Genomic DNA, 22,884 nt, shown 5'->3' with positions numbered 1-22,884 from the left:
GAAATTCGGTTTCTCGTCATACTAGCCATATTTAAGTGCTCGGCAGCCACGTGGGGCTGGTGGCTGCCGTACTGGGTTGTAAAGATGTAGACGTTCTCCTCATTGCATAGAGTTCTCTTGGACAGCAGTTGACAATATTTGCGTTGTACAGGATTTATTTAGGAGGCAAGTAAAACAAGCAGACAGGTTATGTAGACAAAGGAAAGTGTCCTACTGGGTAAGCAACTCCACTTATTTTAAGAAAAAAAGAAAAAGTGAATATGGTAGATTCGATACTTGGACAGCTGATCATGGGAGTCTCACCTGTTGACTGGTCTATTTCTCCTCAAAGTCACCCACATCACTGCTCGTCTGTCACTGGGACAAAGGATATTGTGTTCAATTCTTATGGACCAAAAATCAGCAGCACTGAAAACTAGCCTATAGCCAATGCCAGGCATCAGGATGGAAAAGTATGGCTTCCTTTACCTGCGTCTGGTCAAGATACATCTTGTATCGAACTGGTTAATTTTTCGGTCCCTTAATACTGTGAAGGAGGTAAATGCTACAAAGCGACAAATGAGATCAAGAAATCCGTGAGCTACAATCTCTCTCCTCCTCTTCGGATCTAATCATACAGATGAATAAATTGCTATAAAAATACCAAAAATAAAACTAAAAACAATGACTGAATCATTTTTTTTAATCTCATGTACTCTGTGTTCAGGTAGCAAGAAATTTAATTCCAGTCCAACCAGTCTCCTGTGATTTTTTTTCCCTTTCATCTAAGATATTTTTAATGCTCAGAGGCGTTATAATAGAAAAGCATGTATTTTTGCCTGGTTTATACCCATCATCCTTACCATTACAACAAGACAAAAGCATTAAAATAAAATTAATCATGTCAGAAGATTTTAGCAAAAACAAGTGAGACCATGCATAAAGCATCGCTTTGTCTAGTGTGAAGTCACGCTCTGATTAAAAACATATAATGAAAGAGAAAGTGATACATCATTGCCTCAGCGGTAGGATTTTCTGAGAGCGCTTTGCGGTTCTCAACATAAAAATGTGGCAAGATTTTGGTCTTTGAGACTCACAATGATTATTGTTCTAGCTACATAACTGGAATTCAATCTTAACCTTTTTTTCTTTCAAGAAATTAAGACTTAATGACCAAACCAGGCATGTCAGTAGGATTAATAATTAGCACACACTGTAAGGAGCAGTAATTTGCCTTGATATCCAGACACAGAGGTAAGAAAGGATCTGCTCACCAGTCCTTTTTCACAAAACCCTCTTTAATGCCAGCTAAACACAGCCAGGCCCTTACGGTATTTTCTAGGAAGCACAACCGTTTGCTTCATCAAAAGCACTATAATTAATAAATATTAAGGTATGGTCACATAGTGATCATTCCCTAGTAATGGAGTCATTTTGTGTATGATACACAAAACCAAAAATTCAGCTGGCCAGGTGTTCCCAAAATGTCAAGAAATCGTCATGGAATTATGGCTCTTCAGTAATCTTCCATGCAAATTTCATCGCTTACACATCGTCATTTGCACTTTAGTGCATAAACCAAGATTATATTCTTGACGTCTAGGAGTAGGATGTTCTTTCAGTTAACCTGTACTGGGTCTACTCTCTGAGCGTGATACTATGCTGGGTGCACTGGATCCACATAGATTTTCCTGGGGACAGTGGGTCAGCACAGATTAAATCTCATTCATCGGCTTGGAGTCTTGACTAACAGCACTTGTTGGTGAGACAGATCGGTGGGGTACATGAGGCAGCATTGTTTGATGGAAATACGGAGACTGATGTTCTGTTCCTCATTCTGCCACTAAATCGTTGGGTACAACACTGCGACCCGTTCAGTCACTTAGAGTAAAAGCCAAAATTGTGAACCTGCCGCTGAAGTGCGTACACGGTCTGGTTTGTGCTAACGTCTCAGCCACACGTCGTATCTTTCTCCCCCTCACACTTTGAGTTCATCTATGCCCTTTCTTCCTGCAGGGTCTCAGGACTTTCTATTAATGGACCTGGAGCATCTCTCACATCTTTACCTGGGCACCTGGCCACCTCTGTCTCGTCCTTCAGTTCTGTTCATCCTCAGCTCCAATTCTTTGGTGATGTTCTCCATGACTCCTAAACTACTTCCATCCTCTCCATCACAAGAGCTTGCATACTATACACCCTTCCTTCAGAGCTCCATCACATTTTGGTATTATCTGTTGCTATCTGGGATTATTTATGAATGCTGACTCCCCCACTCAACTCTAAGCTTGGTGAAGACAGGACAGTACTTGCTTGGACTCGGTGTCGTTTTTTGCTGTATTTGGAACAGTGTCGGCTACGTGGACGGTATCAATTATATTTGTTGAATGAATGAAATTGATGTGTAAAATGAGAAGGCTAGGCAAGAAGATCATTTAGTCTTTCACCACATTCAGTGGTGCGCCAGACCTGGTCTGCGATTTGCCTGGGAGTGACACAGAGCAAATTTAAGCAGCCCGTACGACTCATACTTCGTTCGCGCCGGATTCAGTAGCAAGTACCACAGCTTGTGTGTAAAGAAAGCATCAGGATTATTTGCACACATGCTATTCTCTGGGGAAAGGTGATTGCTATATTCAAGGGAGGTATAAACCAGAAGTAAAGTCAGCTGGTTTTTCTAGGCGCCCAACTTGAAATACAGTATCTGCAGTGACCACCACACATATTTTGTAAAAAAATCTATGAAAAATCCACTAATGCGCTGGTGCATGAATACACAGGAGCAAATAATTCAAGACACAGCAATGTGCAGCCATGTGTCTCAAATTAGAATTGAGCTCATTGAAGGTAAAATTAGATGCTAACATATTTAAAAAGCCCCAACACAATTCTCTCTCCTTCTTCTTTGTCCAAAGTCATGGAAACCATTACTCCACAAACTGAAATAAAAAGTTCCAAGCTAAGAGACAACATCTGCCATGTTATTACATAAAAGCTTTAGATCACTGTGTTTTCACAAACACCGAAAACAAAACATAAAGGGCCATCACTAGTCACAATTTCTTAATTCTTGAATTTATCTTAATAACTCCTTGAAACGGTCTCATATAATATGGTTCTTGGTCAACTCTCCAGCCCCATCACATACTTCCCTAAACTCAGACTCTCTTACAGATACACAATTTCATTTTAGTTTCTAGAAAGCACCGTCTCTCCCTTGCCTTTTGGCACTCCCAGTACTGAACCTTCTTACTGATATTGATGATTGGATAAAGAAGATGTGGTACACACACACACACACACACACACACACACACACACACACACACACACACTGGAATACTACTTAGCCATAAAAAAGAATAAAAGCCATTTGTAGCAACATTAATGGACCTAAAGATCATCATTTTAAGTGAAGTGAGCCAGAAAGAGAAAGAAAAATGCCATATGATATCATTTATATGTGGAATTTTTTTTAAAAAAAGGACACAAATGAACTTATTTACAAAACAGAAACAGACTCACAGACATAGAAAACAAACTTACAGTTACCAGGTAAGAAAGGGGTGGGAAGGGATAAACTGGGAGTTTGGGATCTGCAGATACTAATTACTATATATAAAATAGATAAACAAGTTTCTACTGTATACCACAGGGAACTATATTCAGTATCTTGTAGTAACCTATAATGAAAAAGAATCTGAAAAGGAGTATGTGTGTGTACATGTATGGCTGAAACATGGTGCACACCAGAAATTGACACAACATGGTAAACTGACTATACTTCAATTAAAAATAAATAAATACTTTATCATTCACTTCTTTGCATCTGTAATTCCTACCCTTTTTTTTCTTTTTTTCAGCTTTATAGAAGGTCACTTTAGGAAAGCCTCCCTAACCTCCCATGTTTAGATGAAGGGCCCTTTCTGTGCTCCCATAATGGCTGAGCCTCCCCCGTCTGCTCCTCAGCACAATTTATCCTATTTGCTGCCTTAGGTCCTTGAGAAGAGGCATGATTCCGTTTTACCCTGCCATCCAGCTCAGAGTGGATCTGCAATGAGTGCTTCTTCCAGAAAGAAGTGAGGTCTGCAGCTAAGCCTCGGCCCTGCCCAGGCATTTGCAGACTCACTCTGGATGCCCCTGGTTGTTTTCTGAGGTTCTCCTGCAATGAGGAATGCACCATCTACAGACTCTACTTACCGGTCTAGAGATTAAATTAAATCATCTGTGGGGTTTGGTTCTTGGTAATAAAGGTAATTTGAATAAAGGCAACTCACAGATATAAAACCCTCAATCTTACTTTTTTATTTCTTTCAAAGCAAATAATCATCAGAAATGATCATTAATTTTTGACTAACTTGACTTTTGCCCCAATGTAGCCACAAAGAACGGAAATGAACTGAAATCAAGAAACAGGACCAAGAAAAAAAAGTTCGATTGAGATTATCAGTGTGGAATGAATTTATTATTCCCTGAATAACCAGCAATTAAAGCGTTCTCCATTGCTTGGCTATTGGATAAACACCAAACCTGTATTTGTCTTCTAGACCTCAAGTACAGCGTCTTATGTAAGATGTGTTTTCTCAGTACTCTTTCTTCAACCTTTTATGGGAAGTATATATATATTTTTAAATGAAGAGTCCACCAGCCTCTGATCTTTGTGACTCTCCTAAAAGAAACCAGTGATACCCAATGCCTGGACCGTTCCTGCATGGATGGGACCAAGTGCAATGTCTCCCATGGACCAGAGAAGACAACCCAGGAAACGTGCAGAGGGACGATGGTTTCCTTTATTATCCACGACTGAAAAAACACAAGTTCCCAAGTCCTTGCACTACCAGGTAGAAGACAGAGTTGTAAATTGAAAGGAAGAGGAACAAAAGGCATTTATTTCCCCTCTACCTCTAATGAAGGGAACTCAAAGTAGCCAAAAGAAGGGACACGCCTTTCTAACCTAGTTCATCTAATTTTTATTCTAACGTTATTAAAGGGAAGTCATCATTAGCACATGGAAAGATAAATCTATATTTTGAAATTTTTTTTCCTGTCATTGCTCACAGAGAGCATTAAGAAGCACCTAGTAATTAGAAGCTCTTATCAGAAATGTAGGAAAAAAGGAAGTCAATTTCTAGGAAACACCTTTACCCACCAAGTAAACAACCTGGTCAATGGGGAACCCAAAAAGAGCAGACAGCCCCGCTCTGCCGCCTCCTGGGAAGGCAGGTAAGCTGCTTCCACAGGAGACTTCATACAGACTTTGACATGTCAGTCGCATGTCACAAAAGCACATAGTAGCCGCCGGGATGGTTTTGTTTGATCTTTGCAGGAAGGGTTTAGGGGCTGCAAAGCGCAAGAGGCATGCTTTTTGGCCCTGGCCATTTGAGCACTCATGTCTCCTGTACCGCTTTCTGATAAGTCAAGAACGAAACGGAAAACTGCGTGCAAGAGTGAGAAATGCAAGAAAAGCAGTGCTGTAAAATAAAAAAGAACAAAAGCGCATTTCCGCTTCCCTTTCGTTATCAACAGTCAAGAAGACAACAATGCCAGTTTTATTACTATGACTTAACACTTCACGCTTACAAAAGGGCTTACTGTCATTTTTACATGGGATTTTTAATACTTTGCTGATAAAGGTTGGGGAGCTCTGTTACTATTCTTAACCTTAATTATATAATGTTATAGAAATGATTTTTTTTTTCAAAGAAGAGGATAAAAATGAAGCCTGTGCTAGCGTGTTACCAAAATAGTCTTTTCAGTGGGAATAATCATTCCTTTTGCTATTTAGGTAGACCGAGCCACTGACTGGCTGACTTGAATTTTGTTTTCTTTATGTTACATAGAACCGCTTTTTCACTTCCACTCACTTCCACTCCATTCAATTTATTATTATTTGTGTACTCTTTAAATAGTGTTTCTAAGACATAAATAACAGAGTAAGAGCTAAAGAAAATTATGACTGACTTCCCTTTTAATTCTTTGTTCTGTTACATGTGTAAGGAGTGTGGCTCCCGTAAGTGGGCATCTGTGGTCCCGCCTGCAGGATGGCATCCTTCTACAAGGAGCACATCTGTGAGACAGGCTGGGGGAATGTTCGCTCAAGCCAAGTGGCCAGAGGATTCTAAGATTCAGAGGTCCTAGTTAATCTCAGGTTTTAGGCTTTTGCTGGTTACCTTATTTGTTAGTTTTTATGGAGAGGGTCATTCAGTCAGTAAGCAGACCCCACACCAGGAGCTGTTTCTGAGCAGTTACTGCATTCCCACCTCCCTGCCAACTGGCTGAGCAGTTCTTCCAGGTCAAAAAGGTGACCATGGGGAGCTCTGCAATCCCTAATGTTTCATTGGATTTAAGGAGAATTTGGGTATTTTCTTACTCTAATAAGAAACATTTCTTCATTTATTATTAGATGGCCCAAGTAGTGTGGTGATCGGTCAGTTGCCTGACTTACTTATTCAGTTTAGCCAAATAAGATGTCTTAATTAAAAAATACAAACCAACAGCAGAAATCATCCAGATAAACTGTCTATATTTCTCCAATAAGCCTGAAAAATATGCTTGCACTTGGGACCATGTGGTCACAGCCCAGCAGATAATAAAACTCCATTTTTTTAAAGTACAAATCCCAGTGAAATCAAGAGTGTAAGTAGAGTAGACATTTATTTCAAAGCTAGGAGCCTGCCTGAGTATAGGAAAAAAGATTCAGGGTCTTTGAATAGGTTCCCATCATAAGAACTTTTCTACACATTCATGTCTTTATTTCCTTCCATTCCAAATCTGATGAATGGAGTCAACAGAAACCCATGTATCTTTACTGCTTAGTGTTTAGATCACTACCTCCAACCCATGAAAACTGTAGAAAGTCGGCTCCCTACTTCACAGACGTGGGTGGACGTGTCGTATCTGTTACACTGTAACTCGTCTCCCCTCCGCGTGGAGAGCTTGAGGGGACCGACGCCTCTAAGGTGTTCGGGTGCACACAGTCCTTGTGCTCACATTGGTACTGGTGTCACCACAAGAGCAACAGCACCGGCAGTTCGCTGAGCTCACGCTGTGTGCTAGATGACTCACCAACACGATTTCATTTGGGAAATAAATGATGCTGACGGAATGAAGAAACCATGACTCAGGACATTTATATGACTTGCTCAAGGTCACAGACAGACGTGGGTTCGAACCTAAGTCTGACTGATTCGAGCTGGTGCTTTCTCACTACAGCCTGCTAAGTAAAGAGGTAAATCAGGTAACGTGAAAAACGTTAAGTGCAGTGACCCTATGTTCCAGTCCATACCTGTTGTCCCAGCATAATTAACAGATCCCCCTCTCATGCTCTAAAGTGTCCCAGTTTGGACAATAAATTGGAACATCACCCTACTCTGAGCAAGGTTTTCTTAGGTATTGTTCATAATGCTTGAATTAATCTTTTTGCCTTTAATGAAGGGCTTCAAGCCAGTAGAACCCTGGACCTTGCCTGAGTGTATCTGGAAAAAGAGATGGATTTGTGAATGAATATCATTTATCACTTGGGTCTCGTGTTTCCCTGTCCCTTTGCCTCTGTGTCTCTGTCATCTCTCATCAAGAATCTCTTGTCCTCCCTCTTTCCTCTCTCCTCCCCCTGGTACCCACGTCTCATTTTCTGTAGGCTTTCTCTATTGAGAAAATGTCAGAAAATTGATTATTTGGTTTTATTTTAGCTTGAGTTTTGGATGAATCTTTAAAATTCAGCTTGGTCATTCATTCAGATGTTTAAACCACTATTAACGGTATTTTTTTTTTTTTTTGACAACAAGAGGATGAAAATCATTTTAAGCCATCTCTAACTTCTTTTCCTTTCTTCCTTCTCCTTAATCTGGCTGCGACTTTCCCATCGCTTGGTTACTGCACTGCAGCGTAAGGTGTCCAGGGAGCCTTCTCACTGCGGTCCCTGGCCAGTGCTACTGCGGGTCTTGCTGGGGTAGGCTAGCTCCAGAATGTATTATTTCAAGCACCACCTCACATGTCTTTACTCCTCTTCTGCTTTTATGGGCAAACTGTTGTCCTGTTTCTATTATTTTAAAGGGCATTCAGTTAAGAGGAGAGGAAACAATTTTAAAAAATCAGATAAATCTGATAAAATATATGTGCTTAAAAGACATCCAATAAGAAAACCTGACTTTCACTTTTGTCCATTTTCAACATATGGCTTTGATTTATGGATCAAAATTGCTCATTTATTATTTTATCTATACATCTCTGGGCCATTTTGACAGTTAAAATTTAGTTTTATTGACCAGTGCAGCCACTGTGCCCACGAGGGGACGGGCGCACACAGCCTGCTGCGCTCAAGAAGCAATGGCTTTTGCCTCCATGACTGCGTCCGACTGGGAATCATAACTGATGTAACAATAAGTTCCAAACCTCAGTACCCAAGGCGAGAGGTTTGCTGTAAAACACAATCACCCTTTAAGGAGGGGAGGAGAGAAGAATCTTGGGTGGAAGTTTGCAAGCACAATTGAATGCAGCTGGGATGGGCCACGGGCCAGTCTGCCCATCCGAGCTGTGGAGCAACGCAAGGGGGTGTTTCTCTATAGACATGGTTCCACAGACTAAAGATGAACAAGCAAAGGTGCCTAAAAAGCAAAATGTATGTGAGTTACGGAGACAGTGAAGTAAGCAACCATTTCAAAGTGAGAAAACTGACCTGTGCTATTAACCAAACTTTCGCTTTTCAACGAGCAAAAACATAACTGAAGAATTCCACTTGGAAGATCTTGGTCGCCCTCCCTCACTGTCCACCACACACAGAAACACGAACTCAGTGATTTTGGGGCCAGGTTTAATTTAAGTCTATTCGACTACCAAACTGGCCACCTCTGCAATGTTAATTTAGTCTTTAAATCCTCTGCGATACATAAACAGACCTCCAAAGGGAAACAAATCAATAAAATGTCTAAGTTGATGAACCATGTTTTTTTGAATTCATCAAGATAGCTCTAACCTGAAATAAATAGGTGGGTGAGTAAATAAAAAAGGACACTCACTTGTCAGGATTTTCCACGTCTTCTTTTCATCGTCGTAGTACTGAACCAAATTGCTGGGGAGCCGGTCTGGCCCAGGAGGTAATCCTCCAACCAGTAACAGCATCTTCTTGTTAGAGCGAATCCTTCACCCAAAACAAAAGAGGAGATGAAGAACCGCATTACTGTAGAGCCTTTTTAGTGGCAACAAAATCATAACCATCAAAAGAATGTTCCTTGCTTGCAGATTTCTATTTCATTTTTTCCTGTTTCTTCTCCCATTCATGTCTCAACAATTTTTTTGAACCAAGCAGAAAAATGATCAAAAGAGCAGCATATCTCCATACTCGAGGAATAATAAGCTCCTTTTATGCAATTTGTTAGAGGTTCATTCTAGAACGACCTTTTTCTTATATTATCCCTTTAAATCATCACTCTTTACAGCTGAGTACACATGAAATGCTCTGGAGTTGTACTAAGGTTAAGCATTAAAGTTGCATGTCAAAAATCGTATTAGTCAAAATCATTATTATAAACCATTCTCCACTCAAAGAACCTTGAAAAAATTAAGGTTATGCGGAGAGTTTGTGAGCCAACTCCTTAATCACCTGGCGAACTTCAAACACCACTTTAGGACAATTAGGAGCACAGGGCTAACCAGGTGGGTTCGCTGGTAGGACCGGGACTTTGTGTTCGTTTAATTTAGCTGAGACTTCTGCCTTGTCCCCTTCCCAGCTCCCCTCCCCCGGCCCCCTGCCCCCCCCCCCCCCCCGGCGCCACTGGCGTCCCAGCAGCGCCCGTTGGTAGAAATGAGACCGTGAGGTTGTTTCGAGCCTCCCCAGAGGGGAGCCCTGCCAGTGCCCGCCACTGAGCCAGCGGCATGAACTCGCTCAGCTGTGCAAAGTCACTCTGATTCCCTCCCTCTGTTTTTCTACCTTCTCCCCCAGGGGGCAGCCACTGAAAGGAGTGACTACCCACCCATCAAGAGCTGGCAATTCGCTGCTATTAACCGTGACTGTGAATCCCAGTCTGCCTGGCGGTTCCTGAGAACAGGCCTGCAACGTCTCATATGCAGTAAAAGCTGTAAGATGCACCCTGGCCGGCACACTCGACCTGATGGATGTTCCATCCTCGGGAACAGTAATGGATTGAGCTCACTTGCGATTGGAGGGAGGTGGGGAGGCCCAGACCCCCACAAGGGGCCTGCTGATTTAACAGTCGCTTTACATATAATTGAACTTTTCATTTACCTGAAAGGCTGAAGGTGGTGGTGGAAGAAACGAAACAACCATGACTGAAGGAAAGAGTCCGTAAATGGAAAAGGGTTCCTCTTAAATATGATCGCAGCCCAGTGTGGCTCTGATTCTGTCATTGCACATTCAGCCCTTCGTTCTGATTCAGAGACGCTTGGCAAAGTACGCCCTTGTGGAGAAGCCCTGTTTGTTGGTTACGAACCTAACATTCGGAGAGTTAACTTAATCTAGTTAACGACATTTCCATGTGGAGGAAGGGAACAAGAGAATTCCTTTAATGAAACGCTGGTGCCATTGAGAGCATCACATATGCCTCAGCAGAAAAACACCTTCTGGAGAAACTCCTATTTGGGACTCACGGGCAGGGGAGCTGTACTTGTTGGAGAATGTTGAATGGACTAGCCGCTGGCAGTATTAATTTTGCCACAAACAAACAAACAAACAAACAAACTTAGCTTCTTAGAATTTAAAGAACTTTGGAATCCATGTGCCTTATAGATCAGAAGTCGGGGAAGAAAACCAGAATACAATAGCAAAGAGCTCCATGTTTTCAAGATTTCTGGGATGGGGGTGGTTGGCTGAGAAGGATTAAGGAAACCCAGTGCAGTAAGCACCTCTCTTTGACTTGCAAACAATACATACGTAGTTCATGAGCCATACAGTCCCCTAAATGCATGGTTACAGAACTGATAGAAGACTGTTTTTTGTACTATAGTTGCAGCCCAAATCAGCAACCACACTGCGAGTATAAGAGAAGTCAAGGGGAGCGCATATATCCTTTACAGACTGCTGTCAGTTTCCACGTGGAGACAGACCTGTCCAACCGGACAGTCGTGACAATGGCACATGTGTGTGCTGCCAGCCCGCGGGTGGGCACACGGACCGATGTTAATGGTTAGTTACGGAGGAAAGGACTCAGTGGATTAGTGGTATGACCAAAGCAATGTAATTAAATCGCTGTTTTAATATTTAAGTAAAAATACTGCTTTTAAAATGTGTTTCATGAGCGACAAAGGGAGAGAAATGCATGGCTTAAATATGCCTGTTAAGGGCGTCTCATTAGTTGATAAGGCCAGCTTCCCTGGACCAATCCCATTGGTGCCTGTCAACACCTACTTAGATGGACCATCTCAGCAGATGAGGAGAAGATGTTGAGCCCCTGTCCTCTCTGCCCAGAGAGCCCGTCACTGCCATCTGTCACCGAAGAATGAATTGAGATTACCAGTGCATAAGCCACTGAACAGCTGGCAAATGGTAGCACCTTCTACCCTGCCAATGAAGACACGATTCAAAGGGCTAGCTGGCTGAGCAGCAACGGAAGACTCCACATCGACTAAGACGAGTCTCTAACCACCGAGGCCTCCTCAGGGAAGGTGATGGAGAATTACATGGAAGTAAAGGGAATCCCAGCTTCCCTCAGCTACCGTGTATGTCCCGTGAAGGGGCAGTGCTTTGAGTTCACTCCCTGTCGCCTTCTTAGTGACCGAACATTCTCAGTCTTTTGCATTGTCGTAGTTATCTCATCATTTGTTCAAGTTATGGCATTTTTACTTGGGGTATTTTGTTTTTAAAGCTTATGTTATTCAATGTTCCAACCCAGAATTAATATTATTTAATTCTAAATAAAGTTTAAAACTCTATGTTGTGCAGGTGAATCACTTAGAAACCAAAAATAGGATAAAGCATGTGAGAAGTAGCCTAGCGCAGAAGAAAGGACACATAAAAATAACAAAACACATTTGAGGAGCTTTCTTATCATCTTCTCTGTTGACTCTCAAAACACCCCTGCATCATAAGTACAGTTTTATTCTACAGCAAAGTGAGGAAGTTCCTAGAGTCAAACAAAGAGGTAGAAACAGTGTTTCAGAACTAGGCCTTCTAACTCTACCAGGCCCATGATCTTTTTTTTAAAAATTGAAGTATAGTTGATTTACAATGTTGCATTAATTTCTGGTGTACAGCATAGTGATTCAGTAATACATATTATATACATATATCATTTTTCAGATTCTTTTTCATTATAGACTATTACAAGGTATTAAATATAGTCTCCTGTGCTATACAGTAGTGCTCTGTTGTTTATCTATTGTATATATATGTATATATGTTAGTGTCTGCACATCCTGAACTCCCAGTTTATCCCTTCCCACTCCCCCTACCCTGGTAACCATGTTTGTTTTCTGTGTCTGTGAATCTGTTTCTGTTTTGTAAATAAGTTCATTTGTGTCCTTTTTTTTTTCAGATTCCACATATAAGTGACATCATATGGTATTTTTCTTTCTCTTCCTGGCTTCCTTCACTTAGCATGATGATCTCCAGGTCCACCCGTGTTGCTGCAAATGGCATTATTCTATTTTTTATGGCCGAGTAGTATTTGTATGTATATACCGCAACTTCTTTATCCAGTTGTCTGTCGATGGACATTCAGGTTGTTCTATGATCTTTCTAAAATTTAAATTTATTTAAAAAATTTTTATTTTACCATAAATTCTGATTAAGACCCAGGTGACCTGAATTCCCGGGCTCAATTCACTATTCAGCAGAGAGACTTTGGGTAAATTACTTGGCTTCTTGGCGCCTATGTTTTCTCATCTTTAAACAGAATAGTAATATCTGCCCTGCATCTTCAGAGGATTGTCATGAGGATCATATAAAACAATGAAATGAAAAGTTCTACATAAAATCTAAGGTAAATTATTATTAATCAATCTTCAGTATTGACAATACAGTATGAGCTTTATTTCATTATGCCAAACCTAATCAGTTAAAAAAAGAAAAGTAGTATTTTTCACTGAGATTCTTGTTGAGTTCATATATATAAATGCAAGGTATGTAGAATAGATGAACAAGATTATACTGTACAGCACAGGGAAATATGTACAAGAGCTTGTGGTAGCTCACTGCGAAAAAAACGTGACAATGAATATATATGTTCATGTATAACTGAAAAATTGTGCTCTACACTGGAATTCGACACAACATTGTAAAATGACTATAACTCAATATATATAAATGCAAGGTAATTAAGAGGACTTCACTACCCAGTTTTTATCTTATAATTGTATGTTCTTAGCAAATTATCACTTTAATTAGATTGGCTATCTTTTGAGTCTTGTTATAAGAAAATACACATTTGGACATTACATAAAACTGTGAATCTTTCCAGATCCAAATAAAGGGACCCAATAGAGAGTACTCTACATTTCTTATTTCTTAAGAATAAAACAAATGAGAAAAACCCACACATATTTTACTTTGATATAAATGCAATGTCAACTATTCAATTACTCCTAGAAAAATAATACACGTGAATAATTCCTGTTGAAAATCTTCCGTTCTTTTTACAACATGCAATTATAATAGTGACAATGACAATAATGACAGATAATAGTGAATGCATATTGGATATTGAAACCTCTGATTATCATGCCATTTATTTGATATGTGTGAACTTCCATTTGAGAACACCACGAAAAACGATACCTTGTGAACTAGGAAAGTAAAATTAGAAGAATCTGAATTAACTTGCTGAAGGGGGTTTCAATTATTCTCTTCTAAACAATTCCAGCAGAGCCTTACAGGTTTAATTTTAGATTAGGCAAAATCTACACTATTGTAATAATTAAGAGTTCCTTCATATGGCAACGTAGTATATGTTTTAGAAGCTCTTTACATAGGAAACCAATTTAGCCAAAATTAATTATGGTTCTTTAAAATCCCTTAATATTTTTAAAAATACTCCTTTTTCCTCCTCATCTTAGCATCACCTGGACCAAAGTAATGTCTTTAAAAGATAAGTAATTAGAGAAAGTTAAACAAGAGCTGAGTGTATCAGTTAATAATATTATTTGGATGCCTTTGAGTTCCTAGATTCTTGTGTGGAAAAATGTAAGGTTAAAAAGGCGATGGGATTTGAAGGTCTCCTTTGTTCCAGCTCAGCAACTGCCCAACATTTACCATGTGTCACATCTGTGCGTGTGTGTGCGTGTGTGCTCGTGTGCAGAGGTATTTTGGTTCCGAGGATGAATGATTGAAGGATGACCTAAAACCTCCTGGTGTAAACAAATTTTTCATCATACTGGTGTTCTAAGTACGGTAAAGTCTCATTTATTTATATTTCAGTGATTTGGAACCTTAATAATTGGGAAACAGGCCAGATAAAGTTTTCCTGCCTGTGATACGTGAAAGAAAGTTTTTATTAGCTAGAATGCAAGATGCGTTTTAACCAGTTTGAGAAATCGGCGGGTCTGCTGGCACTTTGGAGCTAACCATGTTTAAAAAGGCTAAGTCCACTTTACAGATAACAAATAATTCCCACCTATTTATTAAAGAAAATGTTCTGCAACATTCTTTAAGAATCAATAAATCAGAGAGTTAGAAGAGAACTCTGAAGTAGTCTAATTCAGGGATTTTCAAGCCTGGCATGTCATCAAAATCATCTGTGGGGATTGAAAAATTAAGATTCTTGATATAGATTATTAAGTCCCAATTCCAGGAGATTATGACTCAGTGGGATGAGGCCTTAAAAATCAATCAGGTTTCACAGTCTTCCAGTAGGTTCTGACGCACAGCCAGACTTGAGGTCACTGATTTGGCCCAGTTCTCTACATATCATAGAAATCCTTTCACTAGTGTTTTGGGTTTTTTTTTTTTAATAAATAAATATTCTCATCAACTTGGAAATTTATAATGAAACGTGCCTTAGTTGTTCAAATCCACTCTATGGTGGCAAGTTGTTGGGCAGTTGTGTTAGATCCCTCTTTTTCTCCTTATGCTGAGCTGAGAATCTGCCTGAGTCTTTCCGAGAAAAAGAGCGAGTGCCCATCTGCGCGTCACGATAGCCCCTCCGGTGCTGGAAGACGGTTTGCTGTACGTCTTCCCTTTTCCGTGTCGAACATTTCCATCCTTTCTAAAAAAGTTTCCATTCTCCTTGTTACGCTGTTCACCTCCTTTGAGCGTATTCTAGACTATCATTGTCCCTTTTAAAAGTGTGACTTTTTTAAAAGTCAGGACTGCACAATATAACAAATGCAGTATGTGATGTGACGTAATTTTAAGGTCTTTTAACTGTCACAATGCCCTGTGGGTTCCTGTACAGCTTCCAGCTGGCTACAAGCACAGATTTTTTTTTTTTTCACACAAAGCCAGGTTTTCAAGTCAGGTTTTTCCCTAGCCTATATTTCTTCTAGTTAAATATTCTAAACATCAATGCATGACTCTTTTTAAAATGTTTTTATATCTGCTACTGATTTAGTCACTTTGTTTCAATTCATTTATCATTCAGCAATTATTAATTGAGGTTCTACTGTGTTCCAGTTTCTATTGTGTTCTAAACACTAAAGATCGTGGTGCGAACAAGAGGAATAAATTCCCTGTTCCTCACGGCAGTTACTTCTTTCCTAGGTGGGTCGTGTGACGGAAATGTCACTACTGTCATAGCAGGACAGCCTGGCTGTGAAGGGTGAGAGGCTGGAGACGGCTGGAAGAAGTCACGACTCTTTCCTGTGACTTTCCAACTTGGCTAAACCTATGACGGCTCAGTATTTTATACAGGCAGTGAGTGGATGGGCAATCTCCCATCTGGTCGTACCACAGTGACGTACAGCAGGGATCTGGGAGGCAGGAAGAGCCAGGAAGATGCAAACTGCCAAGGATTCACAGATACAAAGGTGGATTTTGGATTTCCACAGGCCACGGGACTGGAGGGGTTTGTAACAATTCTACCGGACCTTTACCAGATCTGAAAAGCCACCAGCTGACATCTGACTTGTATACTGAAGGTATATATGTAGTTCCCATAGTAATCAATAAATAAATGACAGCTATTATTATTATGCATTATTAATCTTACAGAGCACACCATTTGCAAATCCATCTTGGGAATTTTGGCATTTTCTTTCACTGCTTAGAAGCCTTTCAGATACCATAGGTTGCACTATTTAAAAACAGTCACAATATTTACTGCATAAGCAAATTTAGCAAAAATATAAAACCACTAGGCTTCATACGATGCTACTGGTCTAGATCTCACTCGTACATTCACCTCACTCACTCTTGGCTGCCATCCTTCTCTGTTAAGGAAGTCCCCAAACCGTATGAAACCCAAGTCACCACATTTGATGCTAATCTTAACTCTCCTCCCGTTTTCTTGCTACACTCAATGTTCTACCAAATCCTATGGAGTCTTCAGTCTGACTCTTCATTTCAGCCGCACTGCCGGAAGCCTGAGTCAGCGGGGTGGGTCCTCTCTCGAGCTGCCCTGATAGTAGCATCCTTGCTTTGTGGGCTCCTGCTCTCACCTGATCTACCTACACACTTTGGCAAATGGATTTCAGCAAAGCCTGACATGAATGATCAATTACTTCAGTCCTCTTTTTAAAAACTATCCAAGATGCCCTCATTACTTACCATCTATAAAATGCCCGTACCCCCCACATTAGAACCCGCCTTTTCTCTGTCTCTCTGCCTCCATCATACTCTTTCCTTCTCATGGTAAAGTGCCTTGCTTGAGATTCTTTTCAGAGATGAAACAGTTTCTGACTTTAGATCTGAAAAAACTTGAAAGAGGAATTTCACACAGAAACTTCTTAGACAATGGGGAAAAAGCAAACAGAAGAAGATCCTGAATCAGTGGCCAGGAGGGAAATCAAGTAGCCTTTCTCGAAACCTAGAAGGGTGGAAGCTGGAAGGGTGCCCCGTGTTCTCAGAAGAGAGCTGCTACCCTTTTCTTAAATTTTTCCAGAGAAGTAAGCTCTCCGGAGAACGTGTTCCAGCTGATTTGCTGTTGTATTTAGGTTTCTTTATCATAGCTGTTCTTGGTAATTACACAGCAGCTTTCATCAGAAGGGCCTTTAAATAGACCTGGTAATGCCTCTCCGAGGTAGGTAAACAGCAAGTATCATTATCCCCATTTAACAGATGAGAGAATAGAGGAAAAGGGGCTTGGGCACCTTTTCCAGAGCCTCAGGATGGGTTTTATTTCCTCCATTTCACAGAGGAAATGTCTCTGGGGCTCTCTCCCCCAGCCCCTCTGTGACTCTCAGGTATGGCTGAAAATGCGAAAAATGCCTCCCCTTCTCATCTGCTGACACTGGTGCCTCCCCTCCTCCTCTCGCCCGGAGTCAGGCTGTGTGGCTCCTGGAGAACAGTCAGTCATGGACATTACTTAGTTCTCCTAAAACGGAAGTAACACTAAGATTAGTTAGATCACATCGTAAAGGCCACGATGCTTGTTGAGAAAAACTTTAAGTATACTTAAACATGAAAAGGACTTAGTGCCACAGAGTAGGGACTCAATAGATGCTTGTTGTGTAAAGGAAGAAATGGTGAAGAAAAGAACAAATTGGTGAAAAAAGTCAAAGTCATTTGCAGTCCCTACTCTCCAGGAACATGTCATTACAGATTCCTTACCATCTATTTTTTTTTTTCTTCCTCTGTCTTAAGGTCCAGTCAGTGGGTGTGGTGATGCGGGTGTCAAAATGCAAAAGGGAAAGAGGAAAAGCCATGTTTCTGAACCATATGATGGACGAGTCAGAGGCTGGCATATTGGAGAATAGACAGTCTTACTGACTAACCCCAAGTCTAAGCTTCCCCCCTCACTCTGCACAGCCCCAGTGTCCTCCGTCTTTCATCCTTTGATTTTATATTTGCGCATTCCCAAATATTTCATTAGTCTTGCTGTTGTCACACCACCATGTCCATCATTTTTACTGGCTATCTCTGTTTTCCTTCTTGCTCTTTGGGATCAGATTTGTCTTGCACAACAGAAGCTACCCATGAGCGAGAGAAGTTGACCAAATTTCAGTTATTAGCACAATACAGCACCATCATGACCTTTGCCATGGCTACATACTATATTATTTACTTAATATTTTCTTTAAAACTACTCACTTAAAAAATTCTTAATCCCAGTCGATTCTAATCATTCCCAATAGTGGCTGCTCCTTAGAATCACCTAGAAGAGCTTTGAGAAAATATTTAGGGTGAGGGCACCTCTCAGAGATTTTAAGTTAATGATCCAGGGTGAGACCCAGTGTTGGTGCTTCTTAAAAAAAATCTTTGTAAGCTTTATGTGTGATTCTAATATGCAAGCAGTATTGAGAATCACTGTTCTAGCAATTATATTATGAATCATGGGCTTCAGGGGTTAATTGTGTTTTATCCCTGATACACGATAAAATATAGTAATACTTAACCTAATGATTAAAATAAATTTAAAAAAAATGGTTTCTTGTGTACCATCTGGAATTGTCTTACACCCTAACAGGTGGTAGGTAAACCATAGTTGAGGACACACTGTAATAAATGGAAGAAACGAGGATTTTAAAATTTGAACCTCTGAAAACTGAGTCACAGTCCAACTCTGCTACATCCTATACGCTTGCCCACAAGAAGCTCAACATCTTTACTGACTGCAGCCTTGCTCGTTACAACCGTACCAGACCATCTTCCCATCCTTCACTCTCAGCGCAGCCCCTGCGGTGCACCAAGGTCTTCCATAGTTCCTCACTGACACATACTGATTTCAGAATGTTACCCGGTCCTCCAGCATGCAGTGGGGTACTTTATGTTTTTGCCCCAATTCGCTGGGCACCAAACCTGTAGACTGGCTGATGACGGCAAAGGCAAATATGACCAAAGTGCCTTAAGGTCTTTATCCGAATCCATGAAATGTAGGGCCTCCCCAAGGCCTAGGCCATAAGCTTCAAGGGTGAGATGGGGTCTATCTTAATATTGTACCTGGCACTCCACAGTCCACCCTGGTCCTTTGCTTCATGAGGGACAATGGCTTCCAGCCAACTTTATACAAACTGCATTTTCCCCTGTCCACCCCCACCTCCCACATTAAAGCTTCCTTTAGTAACTAGAAGCAGTTGAATATCTTCTTTGCTTGATTACCTGTGGAATCCCTAATTCCAATACCCGGGACTTCGTGCCTTTTTTCTGAAGAGCATACATTGCAATGGAAATACCATCTCCTTAATCCTCCCCACATCCCTGGGAGGGAGCTGCGTGGCAAGTATGACCTTTTAGACTAATCCCCTTGCCTGCAAGTGGGACGCGGGGTCTCCCTGCTCACCAGCACCGATGCCACCTAACCCGCTGGCAGGGCTGCCACTGCTTGTGTCACAGGAGAACACCCTTCTCCTTGCTCAAGAGAGAAGTGTTTCCATGCAGCCTGTCACCAAGGAGCTATTCAAGCTCTGGGTAGCCTCGCGCTGCAAGGAGATACAGCATCACTCTCATGCCAGTGATGGACTCATAAGTGAAGCCTGCATTTAATCCCTAATAAAGACTAATTATTAGACTATGCTGCCTCTGGAGAACCAGTCTCATTACTGAGACTTCTCTCTGTCTCTCTCTCTTTTTTCTCTATCTCCCATCTGGCTGCCTTTCTGAAGAGATAAGAGTGACTTCCTGACCTGGGGAGATTCTGGTACCTGCTGCACAAGAAAAAGTGCAGAAAGACACAAGCTCACAGAATGACACTGAAAATCCATGTTTGGGATGTAACATACCTCCCACTGAAACTCCTTGTATGTGACAGTTCAAGATCTAATGGGAAAAATGAATACTTGAACAGAATCACACTCCCAGAATGGAAGGTTGGCCATTCAGGAGGAGGTTGGGAGGTGGGGCAATGGCCAGATCCCACCTCAGGGTCCGGTTTTGTCCGTTCCTGTAATGCCAGGGAGAGATTTCTCGTGGGGAAAGTAGAGGGCTTGTTCAGAGGAACGGGAGCCTGCCTCCTGCCAGGCAGGCTGTTTCCAGTCGGAGAGTCCCTGCAGGAGTGGCCAAGCAGGGAGACAGGGAGAAAAGTTAGTTAGGAACTGAATGTATTACTCTGGGCTTCTCTTGGGACATTCGTGGCCACGAATAGGTGTCCATCTTCAAGAGAAGTGAGTCACAGCTGATAATTTCTAAGTGGGCCCAGAATTTATTTTTAGGGGAGGAATAACGTTATGAAATCATGCTGGGGTTAAGAGAAATGAAGAAGGGTATCCTTATGTGGGGGGAGGTAAGCAGTGAGGGATCGAGGCAGCCTGGGCGGTGTGCTGTGGAGACAATGAGGTGTGGCTTGTGGGATCCAGCTTAGGGACACCCCGCTGCTGAGGGTGAAATAGGACTCTCTCCTCATCCTCCTCTTTTCCTCCCTTCCCTGTGGGGAGTCAGTTCTTTCTGTTCTTTGCTGCTTCACCAACCCTGGAGGGGCTAAGAGCTAAAGTAAACCCTAGCTCGAGGGCTCTGTGGGGTCCACGAGGCCCTCCAAAGTCCCCCCAGGAAAGGACACTTGGAGGAGCCTCTGAGACCCATCCCTCAGCCAATCCCTGACCGTATCATCAGATCTCTGACAGGCAGAAGCAAATTATTCTGGGAAAATTAACCACATTCTCCAAAGCTGCATCGTGGACACTATACTGTGTAACTTGAATTATTCTGAAAATTCTTTAGTGCACGGGGGACCGAAATTTCATCACCAGGAAACAGACCCTCTAGAGTCTTGTAATTCCAATAACTTTCCCTGTGACTCATTTCCCTTTTTTTCTCCTCATGCCAGTGAATCAGATTTCTTTTAATTTTGCAACAACTTTTCCTCAAACTTCCCTTCCAGTAAATCGCTATCGGTATTTTCTCCCACCGTCTATAGACGGGTAGCAAATTGGAAAACAGAAGCATCTGCTTGGTCCCGTGATTTTCACAGGGTGGTCCAAAACCCGCTGGCAGCAAAGCCACCTGGGATGCGGATCACCGTGCAGGTTCCTGGATCCACGTTCCAGACCAGCCTAGAATCTCTAGGGTAGGGCTGGGGAAGATACGTTTTACAAAAACGCCTGTGGTTGACTCTTAAAGGAACTACTGATTTAGGCAAGATTTTATGGAGCCGAGGAGAGGGGATCTGCACTTTTTTTTCTCTTCTAGGTTTGTATTATTGGAAGAGCTAGTAATGTATCGCTGACTTGGATACGTGCTCAACAGCCGCCTGTTTAGAGCTACTTGAAAGGTAACATTTCAGCTAATTTCTCTAACCTGCTTTATAATTCCTTGAGTCCTATTCCTGGGCCTTGGTATGGACGGAACTGTATTGCCTCCAAATTCGTATGTATGTCCAAGCCTAAGCCCCAACGTGACAGGATTTGGAGTTGGGGCTTTCAGGAGGCACTTAAGGTTAAATGAGGTCATAAAGGCAGGACCCTAATCTAACAGAAGTGGTGTCCTTACAAGAAGAGGGAGAGACACCAAAGCTCGCCCCGCTTCTCTGTTTCTCTCTCTCTCTCTGTTCTCCGCCCCCCCCCCCCCCCAGCTTGCTGTACACGGAGGAAAGGCCACATGAGGACACAGGCAGCTGTCTGAAAACCAGGACGAGAGCCCTCCCCGGAAACCGGCCCTGCTGGATCTCAATCTCAGACTTCCAGAACTGCAAGCAAACAGATCCCAGCTGTGTCAGCCGGCCAGTCTGTGTTATTCTGTGATGGCAGCTCAGGCAGACTAGTAACAGTCCTCCTTAACGGCACTGTCCAGCCAACGGGAACGGAGGGCAGAAAGAGACCAGCGAGTCTCACACTCACTTCTGGGAACTGACACTTGAGAAGGAGCCTTCGATGGTCACACTTGCACAACTGCTTTGAGAAAGAATCTTCCTGACTGTACCACACAACAGTTATGGAGAATCCGAAATACGGGAGGCGGACTCCTTACCTCCCCCTCTGCTGGGTGCTCAGCGCCGCACCAGCATCTCCATATGCAGTAAATGTCAATGGTCAACCACGTGCCAAAGGAGAGATGGGGTGACGAGGAGGGCTGAGAGCAGATACAGCGAATGGAGAGAAGTGATTCCCGTAAGCTTTCGTGGCAGACTCTAATCAGTGTTAATCAAGTTGTAGACATTAACATGTCTTTGCATTTTCAGAAATTTTAAATGTTTCTCATGCTCTGAGGTTCTAAGGCTTCCTTGCCATAAAGAATGTGATGCATTCTCCAGAAAAATCTTTCTGAGGTTAGATTATTCTTTCTAGGTCAAAAAGACTATTGTTTTCTGGAACTTGGCTGATGCAAGGCCTGAGGGGCTTCTTCCTGTACAGGGGGTGCCCTTCCCTGGAACGGATTTGTATTTAGGCTACTGGCTGCTGGTTTTGTTTGCTGCTTCCTAACCCCGGAGAAATCACAGATCTTGAATTCACTGAGTGCGTGGAAGTGGTGTTGAACTATTTCAGTTTTGCTTTGCCTGCTTTCTTTCTTCCCAAATTTTGAAGGTGAGAATGTCTGAGTGGAAGTTGAAGTCTATTAGGTTTCTCAGGTTTCCGAAGTGGCTGCCTGGAATTAGGTACCTTCTTTATGAGACCAAGACCTCTACCAAGGGCAGATGGTATTTGACTTCGATTAAATGCGCAAAGTGACAAATTTAGGCGATTATCTGCTTTCCTGAGACCTGTTCCTGAGCATTTCCTGTTGGTAATGCTGCTACAAAATATAAAGTCATCATACACTTTGGATAACACTTTGTCCCTCTGAATAGCCAGATAAGAAATCCACATTAACCTTCCGACCACTTGGCACTCAGACCTATGATGGTGGCCTGGAGTCTTCTTTGTTATGTAATAGACATGGGACTCTTTTACCAGAAAGCAAGCATTTGATGGTTCAAAGAGATTCGCAATCAAAACAGA

The 22,884-nt window shown here is 41.9% G+C and overlaps 1 protein-coding gene across 1 annotated transcript in view; it reads right to left on the bottom strand.

The window, feature by feature from the left end:
• KLHL14 (kelch like family member 14) overlaps positions 1-22,884 on the bottom strand; it is an 85,842-nt gene that overhangs the window by 47,643 nt on the left and 15,315 nt on the right. The window contains exon 3 of the mRNA XM_010977304.3: positions 8,991-9,112. Coding sequence (XP_010975606.3) covers positions 8,991-9,112 — 122 coding nt within the window. The remainder of the gene's footprint in view (positions 1-8,990; positions 9,113-22,884) is intronic.

Source organism: Camelus dromedarius, chromosome 32 (genome assembly GCF_036321535.1).
Source record: "Camelus dromedarius isolate mCamDro1 chromosome 32, mCamDro1.pat, whole genome shotgun sequence".
NCBI lineage: Eukaryota > Metazoa > Chordata > Mammalia > Artiodactyla > Camelidae > Camelus > Camelus dromedarius.
This window is presented reverse-complemented; position numbering and strand designations above follow the sequence as displayed.